This window comes from Pempheris klunzingeri, chromosome 7, assembly GCF_042242105.1.
Source record: "Pempheris klunzingeri isolate RE-2024b chromosome 7, fPemKlu1.hap1, whole genome shotgun sequence".
In the NCBI taxonomy this organism is placed as follows: Eukaryota; Metazoa; Chordata; class Actinopteri; order Acropomatiformes; family Pempheridae; genus Pempheris; species Pempheris klunzingeri.
The window spans coordinates 2435418-2457832 of record NC_092018.1 but is presented as its reverse complement, the minus strand read 5'-3'; the positions used below and the strand labels follow the sequence as shown (position 1 = coordinate 2457832).

General features: G+C 41.0%; 2 protein-coding genes across 2 annotated transcripts; both read right to left on the bottom strand.

The window, feature by feature from the left end:
* Positions 1 to 4419: 4419 nt before the first annotated feature.
* p2rx7 (purinergic receptor P2X, ligand-gated ion channel, 7) lies at positions 4420 to 16536 on the bottom strand. Its single transcript, XM_070833695.1, has 13 exons — positions 16342 to 16536; positions 15350 to 15497; positions 15198 to 15269; positions 14467 to 14539; positions 12365 to 12461; positions 11945 to 12025; positions 10923 to 11058; positions 8652 to 8788; positions 7786 to 7876; positions 6910 to 6975; positions 6274 to 6378; positions 6017 to 6124; positions 4420 to 5113 (listed from the first exon to the last, which is right to left on the bottom strand). The coding sequence occupies exons 1-13, from the start codon at positions 16461 to 16463 to the stop codon at positions 4604 to 4606; spliced, it is 1746 nt and encodes a 581-aa protein (XP_070689796.1). The 5' UTR covers positions 16464 to 16536; the 3' UTR covers positions 4420 to 4603.
* Positions 16537 to 18674: 2138 nt separating this feature from the next.
* On the bottom strand, positions 18675 to 22213 carry LOC139203806 (glutathione S-transferase theta-3-like). The gene is made up of 5 exons (XM_070833694.1): positions 21989 to 22213; positions 20884 to 20971; positions 20134 to 20290; positions 19487 to 19663; positions 18675 to 19167 (listed from the first exon to the last, which is right to left on the bottom strand). The coding sequence occupies exons 1-5, from the start codon at positions 22092 to 22094 to the stop codon at positions 18967 to 18969; spliced, it is 729 nt and encodes a 242-aa protein (XP_070689795.1). The 5' UTR covers positions 22095 to 22213; the 3' UTR covers positions 18675 to 18966.
* Positions 22214 to 22415: the final 202 nt, after the last annotated feature.

Genomic DNA, 22415 nt, shown 5'->3' with positions numbered 1-22415 from the left:
GATTTACTGAACCTCCTGCTGGGTTTCAGATCTAGAAACATCTGCAGCAGGTCGACGCAGGTCACAGAGGAGGTCCAGCAACTGGAAAACTAACTTAAAGGAGCAGTTTGACAGTTCAGGAAACTCGCTTTCTTGCTGAGAGTCAGATGAGAGGATTGACACCGCTTTTGTGTCTAAACAGTAAATATGAAACTAACTTCCTGAGACGATCAGGAAGTGATTTCTCAGTTCAGTTTACGATGCACAATAAAACCTGTGATGGGAATTTTTTCAAGGTCAACGGACCCCTTTAAAAATGGCTCTGCTAGTTTTTCCCTCCCCAACATGCAGCCTGACTCTGGAGCCTTATTCAGCCCCTTGGTGACCAGCTGGGCTGCAAAAACAATGAATCCTCCGTCTGTTATAGTTTTAATCAAAGACCTTTTAAACAGGAACATGCTAACAACACCATCTGCAGCGCGCCGTCTGCTTTTATTGCATTAAAAAGCCAATAAACTCTGATATTCAGTGTGGAAACCTTTAAAATATCCAGAATTATAAATGGAGTTTGGTGTGAGGTGTTGCAGGGTTGAAACCGAAAGTGGCGTTAAAAGGAAAACAGTCACGTAAAGTCCCTTAAAAACTGCTGGTTAAACATTCCCTCAGTGGAGAAGGACCACTCGGCAGCTCAGGCTGGAGCTCTGGAGGCTCTCGTGTGTTCGGCAGAGACAATAAACACTTTCACTGTTACTGAAGGTGCTCTGACTGATCTCCATCCATCCGTTTAATGCGTCTGTGTCCATCTGCAAACCCATCCACGCATTAACTCATCTGCCAGTGGGCATCACACCATCCATCCATCCATCCACCTCCATTTCCATTAGACAATCCATCTACGGTGGCCTTCACCCCCACTTACACTTCACACGCATCCAATCCGCCGTCTGCAGGTTAACACAGCTGTAAACGATTTATATTTAGCAGCACAGCCTGAAAACACACCTCACTATCAAATGAACGGGTAAATAAAACACACACACTCTTAAAGTATGTGCCTTCATGGAGGATAAAGGATCTAATCATCTGGAAACCAGCACCCCCCTCTCTCTCTCTCCCTCTCCCCTGTGTGGTAATTCTTCATCTCTGGAAATAAGATTAAATTAGAAAAAGACACATGCTAAAGTATTAGTGTGATCAGACTGCTCAAACTCCAGTGAACAAAAGCAGCAGTGAGTGGCCGGCGGATGAGTAATGGGAGGAAACGGGGACTTCTGCCGCTGAAACGAGCCGTCGGGAGCTATTTCAGGCCTGGAGTCGCTTAACAAAGAGCCCTTATGTTGTTCAAATGGAGCATTTATATAAAAAAAAACAATGGTCGAAGGTCTGGAGCCGGAGTTGGTAAAAGCGAAAGGGTTGAAAGTGCTCGTAAATGTGAAACAAGCCACCTGAAGAACGGCCTGAGGAGCAAACAGATGACGTCACCCCAAGTGCAACTGTACTGTGTGACTGTGTTTGTCAGAGCTGGGCTGGATTTTTATGGAAAATATATTTATTTCAGGACATTTGGACACTTAATGTTTGAGATACTTATACTGAAATTGAGGATTTCCACTTTATGCTGCTGTGCTGCAGCGTTTCAGAGGGAAATATTGTACTTTTTACTCCTTTGCAGGTTAATTTATGACCAATTTTTAAAATGTAATGTGTTCTTAATAGTTTACTACCAGTGGTACTGATGACTGTTGTCTTCCAGCACGCAGAAATCACAATTTGAATTTAAAATGTTTTCAGCTTTATTGCAGTTCAGTTTTAAACATTTGTTAGAAAAGTAATCAAAAAGTTATCGGTTACATTCGTTTGACGAAGCGATTAAAGTAGTTAAATTTAAACTTGAGTGATCTGTAACCTTTCCAGCACCAAACAGTGAACACATTAGCTCCAACCAGCTCTTCTGTCTGTTAATGCCTGCTGATAATGATACAACAAACTAGTACATGGGCAGATAAAACAAAAACATTATGACAGGAATCGATTCTGCAGATTAATATTGAATATATTCCACTAATAAAACTTCTCTGGACCCTATTTCTTTCATATCCTCTAAATGACTTGTTGGTACTAAAAAAAGTGTTGGAATTGGTCCAGTAGATCACCTCAGCCAGCACCTGATCACAGTAGATCCACTAAAAGTGCTTGTTTGATCCACTGACAGGCTCAGAGTGTTATTCTAAGTGTGTGACAGCATCATGGAAAGGATCCCTACAGAGAGAGACCTGGAAGATCCTTTTGGTTTAACCACAAACAGCTGTTATATCGCTCTCTGCACACACACCAGACTCCATTCATAAAATCACTAATTTTACCTCACAGAACACAGGAGCTGCTGCTTCAATCAGTTGGTTTGTTTGTGTTGTTGTGTGTTACACAAATATTGTGTTGGATGAGAACTAAGTCCTATAAACACCAAAGTCACACAATAAACACAAACTAACTAAACAATCGAGGCAGCGGTAAACCAGCAACTCCTCTATTCTGCAAGGTTAAATTACTGTTTTTGTCTAAAGGAGTCTGGAGTGTTAAATTGTTTTGTACAGTGTACCATAACTTTACTACTAATAGCACTACTTAACACTAAGTAAAGTGTTTTTGCCCAGTCTGCAGTCATGCTTTGATTTTCTGTCTTTTTATTTAATTCTTATTTTCATTTTATTATTTTAAATTCCTTGTAAAAGTAAAACTTACGTGGCAATATGTCTATGTTTGATTCTGAGTAAAGAAAATCAGAGCTGCTTGATATTATAAAGTCATATTTTAGTACATTTTATTGGAAAATAAATGTATAAATTCCACATTTGGGCCTCGAGTGTTTTTCAACAGATTTAGATAACTTTGTTTGGAGCTGTAGCACAAAGGTGGGGTGTTTGATATACAGCAGGGAACACGGTTCATGTCCTGATAAAACAAATGAAGCATCTTATCTTCTTCTGGAGACCAACGTACTTATTTTGGACCATTAGAGGTGTTTTCTGTTTTCTCAGCCAGAGCAGCTGCTCGATCCCTCTGAACTTTTGAGTCTTGCAACCTGAAGCTCAAACACTTTTACGGCACACGACAGCCCGTGGAGTTCAGAAACAAGTAAACAGGGTGTGCAAGGCATGATGGGAACGAGGGTAAATCTCATTTCTATACAGTAAATATTGAGCTATAGCCAGCAGCCGGTTAGCTTAGCTTAGCATAAAGACTAGAAACAGGGGGAAACAGTTAGCCGGGCTCCTTCTGTAGGTTAAAAAAAAATCCACCCATCAGCGAACAAACACGCCACATTTTGTTTGTTTAATCTGTTTCATAATTATATTATATTAATCTAAATATGGAGCTGAAGTCAGGATGTGGTTAGCCTAGCTTAGCATACGGACTGAGAAGCAGTCTGAGTTATAAAGCACAGGGGGCCAGATCTGCTCGGTGAGAACAGATTTAGTTTTTTGGTCTCTGTCCACGTTAGATGGCTCCAAACTTAATAACTTCACCGTCAAAGTGTAACTTTAGCAACAATTTTAAAGGGAAAGTTTGGAAAGTGTGGTTATACAGTAGATGGCGGTCGATACGCCTCCAGTTTGGTGAAGCAGGCAGAAGTCCCGGCACAGACGCTAAGTAATGTACTGCTGTAGACGGGGATAAAAGAAAAACTGATTTTAGCCTTCTAAAATTGCTTTAAATTGCTGTCAGGCAGCCTTTTCTCACTGGGAAGTGAAGCCTCTGAAGTGCTCTATGCGCTCTTCAAAGCCACCAGACTCTATTGATAAAAACAGTAATTCTACCTCACAGAACACAGGAGTTACTGGACTAACGCTGCCCCCATCAATTAACTCACATGTTAATGAGGATCCAAATTAGCCCTTTAAAAACACCAAAGTCACACAATAACACAAAAAAAACTAACCGACTGAAGAAATCACTAAACCAGAAACAGTTGTTTGCTGCAGGGTAAAATTACTGTTTTTGCCAATAGAGTCTGGTGGCTTTGAAGAGCGTTTATAGCTAATAACTGCGGCTAAAACCTGCTTCTTCAAACTGAGGACGTGCCGACCGCCATCTACTGTAGGTAACATACAGACCTCATAGAATCCCACATTAAAAACTCCAGACTATACCTTTAAATCAGGTCTTCAACACAGTGACCTGTTTGGGGTTTTTTTGTCTCTGAATGTTGCCTTTCTCTCCCCTGTAGTAGCTTAACTCTGCATCTTTCCATAGGATATAACTGATGCAACACATTCCTGGCAGGAGAAATCCTTTGACTGAGCGTGTTAGTGATGTTAAAAATGATATTTCTGCCCTATAAAGGCAAAAAGCTGCTTACCGGGAGTGAAACTGAGACAAATCTCTTCATAAATATTTTTACTGAGATGACTTGACAGATGATCTTAGAAAATGCAGTGATTTATTGACTCTGAGGTCTTTTTCCCCTCATGACCAAACGCAAGCTGACAAAAAGTGACTCATTGTCATTTTCCACCCAGTTTAGTGAAGTTATTGCATTTTTTTTCCTCTTCGTAAGGCAGATTTAAGGTGAAAACACTGTTAGTAGATCAGTCAGCGGAGCTCTGTGATGTGGAAACACTCCTCACAGCTCTCCGTTAGTGCACGCCTGCATGGACGTCATCCTGGCCGGTCTGAAGCCGCCGTACTGTCCGTCCGGGCTCGGGTACTCCTCCCTGACCCTCCACACGCAGCAGCTGGGGATGGCGGGGTGGGTGTCGTCGGGTGGGGCCCCAAACCTCCAGCTGATGTACTGCCTGTAGGCGCAGTGACGCAGGGCGGAGGTCCGGCCTCGGGCGGCGGCCGGAGACAGAGGGTCCTGGTACAGGAGGACGGCCTCCAGCAGGGAGCGACGCAGCACCAGCTGCTCGAACAGAGGAGAGGAGGTGATGCACGGGCCGCCGCTCCGCCGGCAGCACAGCTCCTCCTGGGGGAGAGAGGAGGGAGCGCAGCCGTCGCACTTACACCAGGATGGACGGCGGCGGGGTTTGGCGTTCCGGTCGGGTTTATGGTCGAGGGGCGGCTGTGCGTCGTGATCCACGCCCGCATCCGGCTGTAGCAGAGAGAGAACGGCTCTCAGGTGTCCTGCGACCTCCTGTCAGGAACATACGACTGAAGTTAATGAGGAGGTTTAATCACCTAAATTATAAAACATATTCATCCACTTACTTCTAGAGGTTTTTAAAGTTTAACCTAAAACAAAAACAACTAAACCCAGAAGACCAAACATCCCAACAGCAGCTTATTTCAGTTTATATCAGTAAAGTTTTCAAAAGTCCTGGTGTCTGAATGACTGGTAGATACTAAAAGTGTTGGAACTGGTCCAGTAGATCACCTCAGCCAGCAGACACCAAACGGGCTGCAATGGCTGCAACGTGATCCTTTGGGACAACTGCACCTGATCAAAGACACCAGACTCCATTCACAAAAATGGTAATTTTACCTTGTAGAACACAGGAGTAGCTGCGTCGATTGATTTATTTGTTTGTGTTATTGTGTGTTACACAAATATTATGCTGGATCTGAATTAACCCTTTAAAACACCAAAGTCACACGAAACCACAAACTAACTAACTGATCGAGGCAGCGGTAGAGCAGCAACTCCTGTGTTCTGTTATGTAAAATTACCAGTTTTGTGAATGTAGTCTGGTGTGTGTGCAGAGAGCGATATAACGGCTGTTTGCGAGCGCTGTTTGTTTTTACATATTGTGGGTTCAGAATGACTGGTAGGTACAAAAAGAGTTGGAATTGATATATGAAATTGATATATATTGATATATATGAAATAGATCACCTTAGCCGACAAACGCCACAAAATGGTCTGCAGCCTAATTCTTTGGAGCAACTGCACCTGATTAAAGTAGGTCCACTAAGATCCTTTTGGTTTAACCAATAATGTTGCTCATGAACCTGTCGATGCTTCAACCCTGAGAGTTTCAGTTTCTTGGAAGCAAATGTTTTTGTTTATTGATTATTTATTGATCTGCAGGGGGTTTACCTTCCGTTGCTGAACACACGTCGGTTTGATGTCTTGCAAACTTTTCTTCTGTGATCTCTTGACCAGTCGAATGTTGTTCTCATCAACGTAGGACACACAGAGCATGCACTGCAACACACACACACACACACATGAAGATATTGATCATTAACTACCACATTACAGTGTTTTAGATTGTTTTAGTTATTAGATTTAAAAAAAATAAGATACAGGTTTGTTTTAAACAGTTAATTTCATCACATCAAACCCTCCATCACCTTCTGTTTGTCTTGGACCGACTCCACTTTCTTCTCCGAGTAGTTTTGCCCGACTTCTGCGGAGTAACAGCTGGTTCCAATCAGCCAATCGATCAATATGGTCGTCTGGAGGGAAAAGAAGACACACAGGGAGTGTTTCCCAAAGCTCGAGGTGACGTTCAGTTTACTGACGCAGAGGAGGAGAGAAACCAGAAAACATTCACAGTTAAAGAAGCTGGAATCAGAAAAGTAGTTAATCGGTTATAAAAATAGATTAATTTAATAGTTGACAACTAATTGATTAATCATTGCAGCTCCACCTGTTTCTGGGAATTTAATAAGCTCTTTATAAACTTTGTGTGTAAGAAAGTAACTACAGCTGTCACATAAATGCAGTGGCGTAAACGGTACAAAAGGAGTGGAGTAAAAAAAAAATCCTTCCAAAAAAAGGACAAGTACGTCAAATTAATCCTTAAGTACGGAGCAGTCCACAGGGGGAATTTGATTATTGGAGTTCCTGCTGTGCCTCTCATCTCACAGACGAAGCTGATTTAACTGATTTAACACTTTGGTTGGACGCAGCAACCATTTAAAGTTCATCACTGACTGAGGATGAATGGATGAATGGATGCTTGGTGACGCTGTGTGGTCTCTCACCAGAGCGTAGTACGACAGTGTTGATCCGATGTAGATGATGAGCTGGATGAAGCTGAACCTTCCCGCCTGGAAAAAAAAACCCGATACGGAGGTCATGAGAAGCTGCATGCAAAAAGGATTCCTGTATCTACTGATCAGATTTGGCAACTTGGATAATTTCCTCTCAACTAGAACAAAAACAGACGACTAAACCAGCCAACACACACAAACGCCTCCAGCAGGCTCAAAAGCCAGAATTAGATAAAAGTTTAAGTGCAAGGATATTAAAAGGTAACTTCTTGTTTATTGTTGTTATTCTAAGTGTGTGACAGCATCATGGAAAGGATCCCTACAGAGAGAGACCTGGAAGATCCTTTTGGTTTAACCACAAACAGCTGTTATATCGCTCTCTGCACACACACCAGACTCCATTCACTAAAACGATAATTTTACCCGACAGGAAACGGGAGTTACTGATCCCCTGCTGCCTCGATCAGTTAGTTTGTTTGTGTTGATTGTATGACTTTGGTGTTTTAAAGTGTTTGTTTGTGTCAAACACAATACTTGTCTAACACACAATAACACAAACTAACTAACTGATGGAGGCAGCAGCAGACCTGCAACTCCTGTGTTCTGTGCAGTAAAATTACTGTTTTTGTGAATGGAGTCTGGTGTCAGACAAACCAGCAAAAAAAAAAAAAAAAAAGATCTTCCAGGTCTATCTCTGTATGGCTGAGGTGATCTCCTGGATCAATTCCAACAGTTTTTGTACCTACCAGTCATTTAGACACCAGACTATGTAAAAACTGGGTCCAGGTCTAAAATTGTGTGTAAAATTGTGCAGGAAACAAATCAAAGATGATCATGAAGAGAATAAAATGAGGAAGAAACACCCACCTGCCCAAACACCATGACATCAAACCTGATCCCAAATGCTTTGTACAGCGTTCGCTCCTCCACTCCGTTCACCGTGTTGTACTTCGCGTACCTGATCAGAGGAATAATAAAAACAGTGCAGCTCGATGTGTCCGAGGAGCTTTTAGCATGAATGAAAATTAGTGATTTTGTGAATGGAGTCTGGTGGCTGTGAAGGATCTTATGAACGAGACTGATATATCGACGGATCTATGACTGAAAATGCATCGAAACGAGCAGAAGAGGGAAGCAGATGAATCTCAAAATAATAACTTAGTCGTTATTTATAGAAAGTTCCTCATTATTTTGAATTTTTAAGTCTTTATTTTCAGATATTGAGGCATTAGTTTTAGATAAAGTATTTCTGATCCTGAATCTGATTCAGTCTGATTATTTTTCAGTGTTAAGTCTTTATTTTCAGATATTATTTATTACTTTCAGTAAGTTTCACATTATTTTGAGATACTAAGTTGATTAAAGTCATTGTTTTGAGGTTTCTCATATTTGAGATATTAAATAATCAATTAGAGATATTATATCATTAATTTAACATATTGTGTCATTAATTTGACATACTACATCATTATTTTAAGAAGGTTTCTCATATTTTTGAGATACTAAGTCATTAATTTGAGACATTAAGTCCATATTTCAGTAGTTTCTCACTAAAATGACTGACAGGATCTTTTTTTCCCTCCCTATCATCCTCCTGAGAACTACGACTACAGAATAAAACTAAAAACCTGGTTTATTATTGTTCATTTTCCAGATTTCCTCTTGACGTTTCATCAGAAAAGCGGGTGTCAGCGATGGACCGTCACTCAGCCCACAGACCACCTGTCGCTCACCTGAAGTTCAGGCCGGGGTACAGCGTCCTGTTGCTCTCCTTCTCGTCCAGCCGTCTGAAGGAGTATTTGGGCAGGCAGCGCTGCATGAGCCGGTCCAGGTTACAGTCCCATTTGATCAGGATGCCGATGACGCCCCCCTGTGGTCAACAGAGGACATGGTGGAAGAAATACTCTGATTTAGTACTTTACTGGAGTATTTCCATTTCAGGCTACTTTATACTCTACTATATTTATACTTTATAGAAATATTTTACATACAAAACCTTTACATTTACATTATATTTTATAGAATATGACAGATGGTCATAAATCAAACCTTTAACAGTAAAATACCACTCACATATTAATGCATCTGTAATAATGATTTATATACATTATATACTTCAACATGAGTCTTTTTACTTTTGATAATTTCAGTACATTTTGGTAAGGCAGGACTTGTAGTGGAGTATTTTTTACAGTGTGCTATTGAGACTTTTACTGAAACAACAACTCCAGTATTTTTAAACTTGAGCCTTATTTTTTTACACATTCTGGTGCCTAAGTGGCTGGTAGGTACAAAAAGGTTTAAATCTGGTCCAGCAGATCACCTCAGTTGGTTGTGAACAAGTAACAAGGGCTGCAACATAATCCTTTAGGGCAACTGCACCTGATCAAAGTAGGTTAAATCGCTCTCTTCAAACACACCAGACTCCATTGACAAAAACATAAATTTTAGCTCAGTCTAGACTGAGCCTACTGGTCTACTGCTGCCTCCATCAGCTGGTTTGTTTGCATTATTGTGTGACTGTAGTGTTAAAAGAGTAAGTTTGGATCCAGACTAATGTGTTAAAACACCAAAGTCAGGGTTACTAGAGTACTGGAGACCCCTGTGTGCTGTGAGGTAAAATTCCTGTTATTGTGAATGGAGTCTGGTGTGTGTGCAGAGAGTGCTATAACGGCTGTTTGTGGTTAAACCAAAAACTTTACAGTAAAGAAACATCAATTATCAAAACAGAGGAATTCCTTTAGGGGAAAAAACTGATTTATTTTTGATATTTACTGTTCTCGACAATGCTGACTCAACTTTCCTTCACACAGACTAAAGAAAGTTTGCTGTGGCAACACTTCCTTCCTTTATTTGGTCATCAGGATGGTTTCATTTCTCTTTTTTCACACCATTTTTTCTGTGCTTTCAACAAGTTAAACATGAGAAATACAACTCTCCACATGAGAGGCCAAACGAAGTATAACACAGAAAACAAAGAACACAGTAGAGTCTTAGAGAAAAAATAAAAGTACTGAATATAATAAAAAGTGAACAAATCCAGATAAAAAGGGTTTGTTCATATTTCAGTTTCTGTCTGGTTAAATTTATACCCTCCTGCCTTTTCAGTGAGAATTTTATTTTCTAGAAATGCAGGGTGAGCCGACTTCTCTCCAGATTTATCAGAGTTTCTGGTCTCAGTCTCTAGTTTACAGTCTTCTTCAGCACAGCAGGATGTTCATTTAGCCAATTATGAAACCATTTAGAGGAAGATGCACCAGGAAGAGGGGTGGGGCTACCTGCTCACTAGCCAATCAGAGGAGGTCTTAGAGGAATTAAGTCACTTCTGGCTCCAAAGAAACCAAGATGGCGACGCTCGTAAAGCAAAACCCCTATAAAAGTTGCTCAGTGGAAGCCAAAAAAGTTCTACTTCCTGGACATAAAAGTACCCAGATCCTCCTCATTGTCAGGCCCACAGAGCATGGCCTGCTGAGCCTGCTAACTTCCTGTTAGCCCTGCGCTAACTTCCTGTTAGCCCTCCACTTACTTGAATGGAGATTAAATGAATTAATCGTGCAACTTTTCAAGACTTTCCAAATGTTAGTGGACTGAATGGATCAAAATCTGATGGTGAAACGGATTGATTGACTGAAAAGATTTACAGACGTATCTTCCACAATGTGAGTTTTTTTTTTAAAAGTAATTTTGGTCAAAAGTATGGGAGTAGTTCATGACTGACGTTTCCTCTTTAATCAATCGAAAGGAGTCATTATCACTAAAGAAGTCTCATAAAGTACAAAGAACATCCAACCTTTCTATGGAAAATAAGCTTCTTCACTTGTGCTGTACTTATGAAGTATTTTAGTTCATTTACAATTTTCTGTCTATTGTTTTTAGCATCTACGTGTGTTTTGTTTTATTACGTTTGCTTTGTCAGTTGCTCCTCCATTGACTTCCTTTAATATGTTGACTTACGCTACATTATGCTGTTTATATCGTGGAAAACATGACTGAAAAGACTTCACCTCTACCGCCATGTCAGAGAACTTTTCTCCGGCGTCCCGGACGACGTCTCCCAGTCTGAAAATGGGGCACAGCGCGTCGTTCGCTCTGTGGCAGCTCCGCAGGTAGGCGTCGTTCATCGCTGGGAGGATGTTCCTCCTGTGAAACAACACAAACAGGAAGGCAAAGCTGCTCTGATAAGAAGTGACGAGGAGCTGCAAAGATCCCTCAGAAGAAGAAGTTTTCAGAGGACTGCTTTAGTTTCCTATGATGCTCTAAAATTTGCTTTTGATGGGAATAAAATAATGCAGGGAGATAAACGACTATGCTAAATAAAGCTAAATATGTAGCTCGTGTTCACCATGATAAAAAAACAAAATTGATGATGAAACAGTATTTAAAACCACAGAGAGAGAAATACTTTGTTGTTACCTTGTCAATTTTGCTACTGAGACATTTTTTTTAACGTCCTCCCACATGATTTTTGTTACTGCGGCACAGACTGAACATAAGAAGTGGTCGTAGCTGCAGTGACATCATCCGTTGGTTTGTGGGGCGCCGTTCTGAGGCCTTGAGTCTGGCTTTATGGGCGTCGCCATCTTGTTTTTTTTGGAGCCAGAAGTGACGTTCATGTCACAAAGACCTGCTCTGACTGGTTATACTAGTATGCTCCATGTGCCACGCTCGAATTCCAACATTTTGGCCTCATGCGCCGCTGAGCAGCTTTCATAGGAGTTTGGCTTTACGAGCCAAACTCCATCTTGGTTTTATGGAGCCAGAAATGACGTTCAAGACCTCCAAGATTGGTCAGAGGGCAGGAATTGTCACTTCTGGCTCCAAAAAAACAAAATGGCGACGCCCGTAAGGCCAAACTCAAGGCCTCAAAACGTTGACCAATGGTGGACATCACATTATACAGTCTGTGTTCACATTATCACACTTACTACACGACTTCCTACTAAAGGAATCAATCATTTGACCCAATCAGAATCGAGTATTCAACAAAGCCGTGTAGTTTAGAGTTAGGAAACAGAAGAAGTCTCACCGGATGAAGTTGAAGGCAGGAAACCTGATGTTGTTCTTGATGAGGACGGTGAAGTTCTCAGCTGCCGCCAGCAGAGCAGGCCTGCAGCGGGGAAACCCAAACCGTTTAACATAACCGTTTTAACATAGATATAAAACTATAGAACCTCCATCTGAACTAAACACACATATACTAGCTCTAAAGCTGAATAAATAAAGTAGAATACAACCAAAATATATATTTGAGTGTGTGTTAATGGAGATAAACCTCGAAAAATAACTTAATTATATTTTTCTTTTGGTAGAAGTGTGTGAATAATACAAGCGTGATGAACATAAGTAACTGTTTGGGGAAAAGTTTCACATATTAGCTTTAACAGGTCGTAATAAGTTCACCCTTCAGCTGGACGTAACCCGACAAACTGATCTGATCACAGTTTACCTCGGAGGGCTCGTCTTGGTTTCGACGGGACACCACGCAGAAACCTCGCAGGTTTTCCTCAACACATCAAACCGGAGACACGATCCCGTCTGAATCCCTGCAGGAGGAAAACAGAGCTGCAGTTCATGTGCTTGAGTTTCTGCAGCAGCTGCCAACAGTTGCTGCTGTTAAACAAAGGTTATTTCTCAAATCTGGCTGAAACCACCACGATCAGAGGGAATAACTGAACTGTTTACATGGACTCAATGTGTGTTTGTGCCCTGAAGAGAACCAGAATATAACCCACAAATCTGCCTGAAAATATAAAGATAATATGAGATAAAGTTAAGATAAGATAATATATATATATATATATATTTATGTTTATATTGTTCTTATTCTTATTGCTCTAGTTTATTTCTTTACTGTACATAGAGAGAGAAGTTTCACCAGAGTCAAAGTCCTTGTTTGCTTGTACAAACTTGGCCAATAAAGATTCTGATATAATATAAAGATAATATAAGATAAGGATAAAGATAATATAAGATAAGGATAAAGATAAGATAAGATAAGATAAGGATAAAGATAAGATAAGATGAGGATAAAGATAATATAAGATAAGGATAAAGATAAGATAAGATAAGATAATTCCCCCCACAGCAGACAGAGGAGTTATATATAAATAAATATGTACAGTTTAGACAGAGGAGGTATAAGAATATAAACAATATATATAGAGGGAACATAAAGAAGAAGGGAAATATGAAACAGATTTAAGAGAAGATTTCACCTTTATGTTAGAATAAGATTTATTCAAACTAGAGAGAAACAGTCAGAATCTGTCTTTACGTGGATATTTGGATATTTTTATACTATCGACGTGTGACCTCTCACTCAGCTGAGAGCTGTCGTTCTGCCGTCTGAAGCTGAAACAGCAGCACGTTGATGATAAATTCCTCCTCTGAATGTGGAAACAGGCGAGTTAACAGATCCTCCTGCTTTAAAAACAAACTCCGTTCACACCTGAAACTCACACGATTACAGATAAACATCCTCATACGCAGGTAACTCAAGTGGCTTTAAGATTTATAACAACAGAGCTTTGATGTAATAATGATTTTAGATGAAAGTTACTGAAAAATAGTTGCTGTTGCCTCCTACACTCATATATGATAGAATGATTTACATTAAAGGGAAGCTACGTGGCTAACGCTAGCTCAGCTAATGAGAGGTTAAAAGGTTGAAAGGCTGCAAGAACAAAACAAACATTATTTCACTTGGACTGGAGGCTCTGAAAGAGGCTGAACAGAGCAGTAAACACAGTAATGTGTGTGTTTTTTAAAACATTTCAGTGTGGAAACATATTTTAAATACAAGAATGAACCTGAAAATTAGCAGAATTTGTTTCCTTTAAAGTAGAAATAAGAAAAAAACTAGAAAAAAGACAAAACATTTGACATTAAAATGGGAATTTATCAGTTCAGCACTAAAATGTGTTAAAAAAAAAACTTGTGCAGTTAATCATTTCACTGGGGTTTCATTTTTGCAGCAGACTTGTGATTATTGATTGATATTGATAGATGATTATTACAGCCAGTCAATCGAGGACGTCCGCCTGCATCAGCATCACTCTCCGTCTGACCCCAAGCAACACACAGGAAATTAGGCTTATTAATAAATCTGTCGCCCCATTGCATGCTGGGAGACCTCCCTCATGTTCCGATTATTTGCGACCGATTATACCAATCATGGTTTTGACTTTTGTCGTTATTTCAAAATAAAAGCGCACCGCAATTCAACAAATCAGTCCACAAAGCTGCATTTAAAGAAGCGAATCAGATGGATGAGAATAAACGGGATTATTTTAGCCTGATAGCAGCAGGTTAGTCTGGATTAATTAAACCACTTTATGTATATACGTGCATCCTTCATTACTTTTCTCTCTGTTAAAGCTTTTGGAAATGTTTGATGTACGTCTTATTTATTGGATCTTATTGTCTTTTACTTATTATTCTCATTTTATCCGCCAAGTCTGATTGTATTTTTTATTCTAAAGCACTTTCTAACATTGTCAAGAAAAGTGTTATATAAATAAAGTTTTTTTTTAATATTATTTACTGTACCGTGGCTCTGCTGGGTCCGGGCTCCTTTCTCGCAGTCTTTATCGGTGCGACACGATCTGCCTTTCTGGGGAACCTGGAATATAAACACTGCTGCAAAATAAGAAAGGTTTGCTAACTTTTCATCTGAATCATTTCACCACTAGCAGAACTTTGAACTCAGATCAACTGTCGCAGGATAACTCATTTTTAAAACTTGGGCCCTATTTTTAAATATATTATTAAATATATTTTTGGTTCAAAGTGACTGGTGCTTGTTTTAGCCACTGACAGGCTCAGAGTGTTATTCTAAGTGTGTGACAGCATTATGGAAAGGATCCCTACAGAGAGAGACCTGGAAGATCCTTTTGGTTTAACCACAAACAGCCGTTATAGCGCTCTCTGCACACACACCAGACTCCATTCACTAAAACATTGATTTTACCTCTCAGAACATGGGACTTACTAGTGTAGTTACATTGACTTTGGTGTTTTAACACAGTGATTTGGAGCCGAAGAAAACTCTTTAAAACACCAAAGTCACTCAATAATACAGCCAAATTAAGAGATTGGGGCAGCAGTAGATCAGCAACTCCTGTGTTCCTCTGAGGTAAAATTGTTATTTTTGTCAATGAAGTCTGGTGCCTTAAAGAGAGCGATACAACAATCTGTTATCCTGAGTTATCCTTCGCTGCGATGAAAGATTAATCAACTACTAACTACTACTAATACTAATATTAATGATGAAAGAGCACCTCTGGACATTTTCCCTGCTTCTGATTCTTCGTCATGATGACGTTGGTCACCACAAAGAAGGAGTTTTTGTCCTGAAAAGAAAGAAGAAGAAACATTTTTAAATTCTACTCTTTGGCAAACACCCAGAGGACCCAGAGGACCGAGCTGCTACCTGTGAGGGGCCGCTGTAGTCCACCACATCCCAGACCACGTCCCCGACCCCGGGCAGGTGGGTCTGAGCCACCCCCTTCACCTTGGTGGTGACAGAGCTCACCACCAAGTCGAACTCCTGGTAGTTCCTGTTCCACAGCATCATGATGCTGCAAAACAAAAAACAAACAGGTAATGTTTTACATCCTGTCAGGACTGTTGTTTGATACTGATATTGATATATCGCTCTCTTCAAAGCCACCAGACCCCATTGACAAAAACGATAATTCTACTCCACAGAATATAGGATTTCCTGGTCTAGTTCCTGTGACTTTGGTGTTTTAAAGAGTAAGTTTAGGTCCAAACCAATGTGTTAAAACACCAAAGTCCCACAACAACTCAAACAAATCGACCGATAGAGGCAGCGGTAGACCAGCAACTCCTGTGTTGCTGCAAGGTTAAAATTACTGTTTTTGTGAATGGAGTCTGGTGGCTTTGAAGAGAGTGATAAAACAATCCCTCTAATTATTTTAAATAATAAACACAAAGCTTAAATCCTTACATTTATCCTATTTAAGTGTTCTGTTATTTGATCTGTTATTCTATCTGCGATGCTACTCCGACTGTTTCTGACTTATCGATTCTCAAAACAGTTAATTGATTAACCGATTAATGGACTAATTGTTGCAGCTCTTGTTTAAAGGTCTAAATCTGTAAAACGTCGAAGTCCAACAAACCAAACTCAAAGATATAAAACATGTTTTTATATTTTAGGCTGTTTATGCATTAAAATACTCAATTTTTAATATAAAAATATATTTTTTTGTGTTTAAGCTCAAACATAAAACCATAAATAATAAACATCATATAAACAGAATTAACCCTCTCAAAATAAATCATCACTTTATGGATTAATTCTGCTCTACGGCAGCCGGTAAGTTAGTCGGACGGTTTCAGCCTTAACGGAACCTTTAACGGAACATTTAACGGATCCGGTTCCGTTGTTTTTCTCACCAGATGAAGAGCAGAATGGCTCCGTTCAGGCTCCACTTCAGGGAGCCGAGCCGGACGCTCTGGATCTGGACCAGCTTGTTGGTTTCATACCGACACAGACCGAGAACCCCGCTGCAGCCCATCCTAGTCCTGGTCCTGGTCCTGGTCCCGGTCCCGGTTCTGGTCCTTTATTTTTCCTCAGAGGCGGAAGAATCTCTGACTCACTTCTGCACTCACTCCTCTTCCTGTGTGGAGGAAGGTCACATGTCCACAGTCCTGCAGCTGCTCTCATCATCATCATCATCAGCTGCTGCTGCTGCAACAAACACACACACACACACACACACACACACACACACACACACACACATTTTTTAGGATCAACGGAAAACCAAGTGTGAGTGTGTAAACCCTCACATGACAAAGAGACAAGGAAAAAAGATAAATAAATACATAGATAATAGATCAATAAAAGTAATACAAATATGATATAGTATTGATATGAAATGTCATTAATATAAAATATTATGGAAAGAAATGGTTTAACCACAAACAGCCGTTATATCGCTCTCTGCACACACACCAGACTCCATTCACAAAAACAGTGATTTTACATCACAGAACTTGGGGGTCTAGTTGAGTTAGTTAGTTAGTGTTATTGAGTGACTTTGGTGTTTTAAACAGTTAGTTCAGATCTAAGTGGACCCCTATGAAACACCAGAGTGGTGTTTAAATGGTTAGTTGGTGTTTTAAAGTGGCCGCAGAACACAGTACTCCTGCGTTCCCTGAAGTAAAATCCCTGTTTTTGTCAATAGAGTCTGGTGGGTTTGAAGAGAGCGATATAGCTGCAATACTAAATCACAAGAGTACTCTGTTCATGCATGTCACAATATTAAAATCCTGGTCTGTAAGATCATCTTTTGTTTGACAAGAAACAGCTGTTGTATTGTTTTTTCAAGCACACCAGACTCCATTGACAAAAGTAGCGATTTTACCTCACAGAACACAAGAATTGCTGGTCTACTGCTGCCTTGATTTGTTAAGTCAAACAAACTAATGAATCAAGGAAAAGGTAGACCAGTGTTCTGTGAGGTAAAAGTCCTGTTTTAGTGAATGTAGTCAATATAATTCTGATTATCTTTCCTTTAATATAAAAGATGATGTTCAGTTGGGAGCAAAAACAAAATGTCTGGTTTTCCAGTTTTTTGTTGTTTTTTCTTCCTGATTTTCCAGGGAGATAAAGACCTTCTTGTTCCCGACTGGACAACTGGAGGAAAACTGACCCGAGAGGAAACAATGACTCCGTCTCTGCAGCAGTCATGTGACCACAGCCGGAATGTAACTCAGCACATTTACTTTACTTTGGTGTACTTGTCCTTTAACTGAGTATTTCCTTCTCCACCAAACCTCAAGAGGGAAATTTGTGTATTTATCTATCTATTTATTTATTTATTACTGTTTCTCTGACAGCTGTAGATAATAAGAGTGAGTTCACTCGCTGCTCTGCTCGTCTAAAAATCAACTTTTCATGAGAAGAACAGCCGGTTTTCCAGCTGATCCAACAGGTGTTTTAAAGTATTTAGTAGGAAAAGTAAGAAAAGGAACGTTTCATCCTTCAGTTTATCAGAAACAAACGAAAGATTAGAATCTGTAAAGTGCTTCAGTACAATTCTTGGGTACTTTTTCTTCCATTTTATCAGTTTTATACTTTGACTCCATCACATCTCAGAGGGAAATGCTGTCTTTTCTATAGCACTACATGTATGTGACCACTTTAGTTACACATATGATATAATATATGAAATATTTCACAGTACAACAGTTTGTTAAAGATTAAACCAGTGTTTCCCTTTATGTGTTTTTGACATCTGATAAAACTCGATGTTTAGTCAGGGTCACATTTTAGCTCCGACACTGATGTTTTCCCCCTAAATGTTCTGCTAATCAATCATTTCACTAAAACAACCAAAAAATTGACAAACGGTACAAAAACTGAGAACAGATTTCTACTTTTCCCCCTTTAATCATCTTTTTATTCTATTTTATTGGTACTTTTACTGTTGTAAAGAGCCTGAACACTCAGGTAACTAAACTAAAGCTGTCAGATAAATGTAAAAATACTAATATTGACCTCTGAGATGGTCAAATAGAAAGATAAGGCTGCAAAAATGTTAATTAAATGGGAAAAAAAAAGGTAAATTATAAGCACCTCCAATGGGTGTTTCAGTAAAGTCTGTGAGTAAATGTACTTTTTAATCCCCTTAAATAAAAATACACTAAATTTCAGGAGGTACAAGTTGACAAAATGGACAAAATGTTGTATAAAATGTTGTATAATTTTAATATTTGTGATATGATATATTATAAATGTGCATTCAGCAGGAGAAAATCTACAGTGAGGTTCAGTAAAACACACCTGAACTCATTTTTCCTGTTTGAATGTTCACAGCTGAAAAGGTTTAGAAGCAAACTTCAGATTTCCACAGATTAAATTATGCACATTTATGTATTTTCTTGTGAATTTATTGCCTGAAAGTAAAGAGTTTCTTGTTGCAAATAAACTGACGAAATATACGTAAAAAAATCACCATAAAACCGTGAAATTAGAAACGAATCAGGATGATTTTTGACATTACGGGAACGTCCTCAGCTGAAAATCTTGCGTAGCTTCAGTTTGAGCGGCCCGAGCTCGCTGCTGCTCCGCATCTTCTGCGGCAGGCTGCCCACGTTCATGACCACCTCGTGAGCTTCGCTGAACAGCTTCTTGCCGAGCGCCTCCTCCACTCGAGCTCTCCAGGCGATCAGCTGCAGGCGGCCTTTGAACACATCCAGGCCGGCTCCAACGGGCTGCAAAACACACACACACACACACACACACACACACACACACACACACACACACACACACACTTCATAAGGAGACTGCTGCCATTAGGTTTCCTCCAGTCTAGTCCAACTTTAGAAGTTTACAAAGTTGTCTAATTACACTTCAGTGCCGAAACACGCTGGTTATCTTCACAGGGTTATAGGTGTTTTGTGCAAATAGTGATTAAAACAAAGTCGCAGCTTCAGAGAAGAAGTTGTAAAAAACTGCAGCTTTGTTTGTGGAACATGAATAAAGTTCTTACTTCCTCACCAGCAGCAGGAGGAAAAAAGGTGATATTACCTGCATGATCTCAACGATGGCCACCAGATCAGCCAGGGAGATTTTGTCTCCGAGGATGAACGGCTTGTTCTGCAGGAACTTCTGCTCCAGCATGTCGAGAGACTGGTTCAGATCCTCGACGGCGGCGTCCATCTTCTCCTTCGGAACCTCGGAGTCCATGATGACAGGAAACAGAGCCTGAGCGCAGAGAGACGTCCCTCACACACACATTACAACGTTTGGTTCAGTTTTCTTGACTAAATATCCTTTAGGTTCGACCTGTGACGGCGCTTTTCTAAATGTGCTGACGTTTATTTTTGTTGTTTTGTTTTTGTTTGTTTGTTTTTGAGAAATAAAACATTAAAAAACGCAGAACCTTGCATGGACAACGGAGTACTTTTCCCTGTGTACACCATTTCCCATGATGCATCAGTGGCTCTTTAATCCTATGTATGATTTTGAAATTGTTAAAAGACACAAGAGGCCAAACATCATCAAACCTCCCTAAAAATACGATGTAAACACAACTTAAGAACTCTTTTATATATAAACTATGAATGATTGTAACAATAACAGTAATAGTAGGAGGTTTTTACATATTTTTAACTAAAAAATGTGTTGAAATGTGTTGAAATGTGTGCTGAAGTGGGTCAGGCGGTGCTTCACACCCTGAGCAGGAAGACTTTTGACCCCATAGCTCTGAGGTTCATGTGCTGCCATGACAGGTACTCATTAACACGAGCCCGCTGCTGCAGGTCAGCCGGGTACCAGTGATCTGCCACCGACGACGGATACTTCTGCACCAGGTACTTCAGGATGGCGACGCTGCAACACATGAAGAACGTTAGAGCTCGTGAAGCTTTAATCTGAACTGAAACTATGATCAAAGGCCAGGAAGCATAAACACATGTTTACTGAGTTAGGTCCAACCAGACAAAATTATTCACTTTATTTGTATTATCTCTCCACTAGTGCTACCAACAACTAAATAATATCTTATAATCAGTGTAAATTCCCCTGTGCATTGCAGGATAACTCTATTAAGGCCCTATTGGTACATATCTTTGTGTCTAAATATTTAAACAGCCGTTATATCGCTCTCTGCACACATACCAGACTACATTGACAAAAACAGTAATTTTACACAGGAGTTGCTGGTCTATCGTTGCCTCAATCACTTAGTTTGCTGATGTTACTGTGTAACTTTGGTGTTTTAAAGGGTTAGTTCAGCTCCGACACAATATTTGTGTAACACACATTAACAAAAAAAACCTAACCAATCGAGCCAGAAACTCTTCTGTTCTGCTTGGTGAAATTCCTGTTTTAGTGAATGTAGTCTGGTGTGTGTGCAGAGAGCGATATAACGGCTGTTTGTGGTTAAACCAGAAGGATATTCCAGGTCCGTCTAACTGTTGTACCTCTCCGTCAGGACGAAGCCTCCGTCCTTCATGACGGGAACCTTCCTCATCATGCTGATTTTTCCAAACTCCTCGCTGTACTGCTGCCCTGAAGCAAACACACACAGACAGACAGACAGACAGACGAGAGTCACAGACGAGTTTAAGTGAAGAAAATGTCCGCTGTGGACAGAAACAAGATGAATGAACTCTCCTTCCTTTGTTTCCCTCCTGCAGCACGCCGTCGCCTCAGAGACGCAGGACTGTTTTGTCTGGACGCTCTGACCTCTGACCTGAAACATCTGTTTGCTTGAAAAGTCGGTAATCTGGGCGTTTACGTAACTCTACAACCGAAATGTGAAGAAACGTAAACTGAGAGGCCGGAGGAGGTTTTGTTTTGTTTTTTAAAAAATGTTTGTCCTACAGGAAGAGTTCAGTCTGCAGGGACGACACGAGGAGGGGCCGAAGCGATGAGGTCACAGTCTGCGGGGACGACACGAGGAGGAGCCGAAGCGATGAGGTCACAGTCTGCGGGGACGACACGAGGAGGAGCCGAAGCGATGAGGTCACAGTCTGCGGGGACGACACGAGGAGGGGCCGAAGCGATGAGGTCACAGTCTGCGGGGACGACACGAGGAGGAGCCGAAGCGATGAGGTCACAGTCTGCGGGGACGACACGAGGAGGGGCCGAAGCGATGAGGTCACAGTCTGCGGGGACGACACGAGGAGGGGCCGAAGCGATGAGGTCACAGTCTGCGGGGACGACACGACGGGGGGCCGAAGCGATGAGGTCACAGTCTGCGGGGACGACACGACGGGGGGCCGAAGCGATGAGGTCACAGTCTGCGGGGACGACACGACGGGGGGCCGAAGCGATGAGGTCACAGTCTGCGGGGACGACACGAGGAGGGGCCGAAGCGATGAGGTCACAGTCTGCAGGTCGCTGAACTCCAGTTTACAAAAGATCCAGAACCTGAAGCTCAAACTACCAGGAGAGACTCACAACACCACGTCCCCGTCCGTCTATCTGTCCCTCCCCCCACCTGTCCCCCTGTCTGTCCCTCTGTCCATCTGTCCCCCTGTCTGTCCCTCTGTCCATCTGTCCCCCTGTCCATCAGGTATTTACCTGCAGAGAGGTCGACGTTCTTGAACTCGAAGGGAATCCCGACCGCTTTGGCGAACATGTAGACAGAGCGGCAGGGCTGTGAGTGCAGGTCCAGGTAGAGCTCCATGGCTTCGAGTCTTCAGTCGGTCTTCAGTGAGTCTTCAGTCGGTCTTCAGTGAGTCTTCAGTCGGTCTTCAGTCGGTCTTCAGTGAGTCTTCAGTGAGTCTTCACTCCTCTCCTGCTGTCCCGCTGCCTGTTATCCTCAGTCTGAACTCCAGGACTCCGCCTCCCCTCGCTGGGAGGCTGAACAATAATGTTTAAATGGTTCAAAGTTCAAAGTGAGCGGGGCGTCGCGGTCGAGCAGTCTGACCTTTGGCCTCGGCTTGGCGAAACATTTTGTAGACACTGCTGATATTAGCACATTTTTATCTGATTGGCTGCGATTCAG

Excerpts from the sequence above, each read along its gene's own strand:
- p2rx7 (XM_070833695.1), bottom strand. The coding sequence starts at position 16,463 with ATGGGCTGCAGCGGGGTTCTCGGTCTGTGTCGGTATGAAACCAACAAG. Across the intron at positions 8,789-10,922 it reads TCTCTGACATGGCGGTAGAG|GGGGGCGTCATCGGCATCCT; the intron begins GTGAAGTCTTTT and ends TGTTGACCACAG. Across the intron at positions 6,379-6,909 it reads CACTGTCGTACTACGCTCTG|ACGACCATATTGATCGATTG; the intron begins GTGAGAGACCAC and ends TTTTCCCTCCAG.
- LOC139203806 (XM_070833694.1), bottom strand. The coding sequence starts at position 22,094 with ATGGAGCTCTACCTGGACCTGCACTCACAGCCCTGCCGCTCTGTCTAC. Across the intron at positions 20,972-21,988 it reads GAACGTCGACCTCTCTGCAG|GGCAGCAGTACAGCGAGGAG; the intron begins GTAAATACCTGA and ends TGTTTGCTTCAG. Across the intron at positions 20,291-20,883 it reads GGCTTCGTCCTGACGGAGAG|CGTCGCCATCCTGAAGTACC; the intron begins GTACAACAGTTA and ends CATGTGTTGCAG.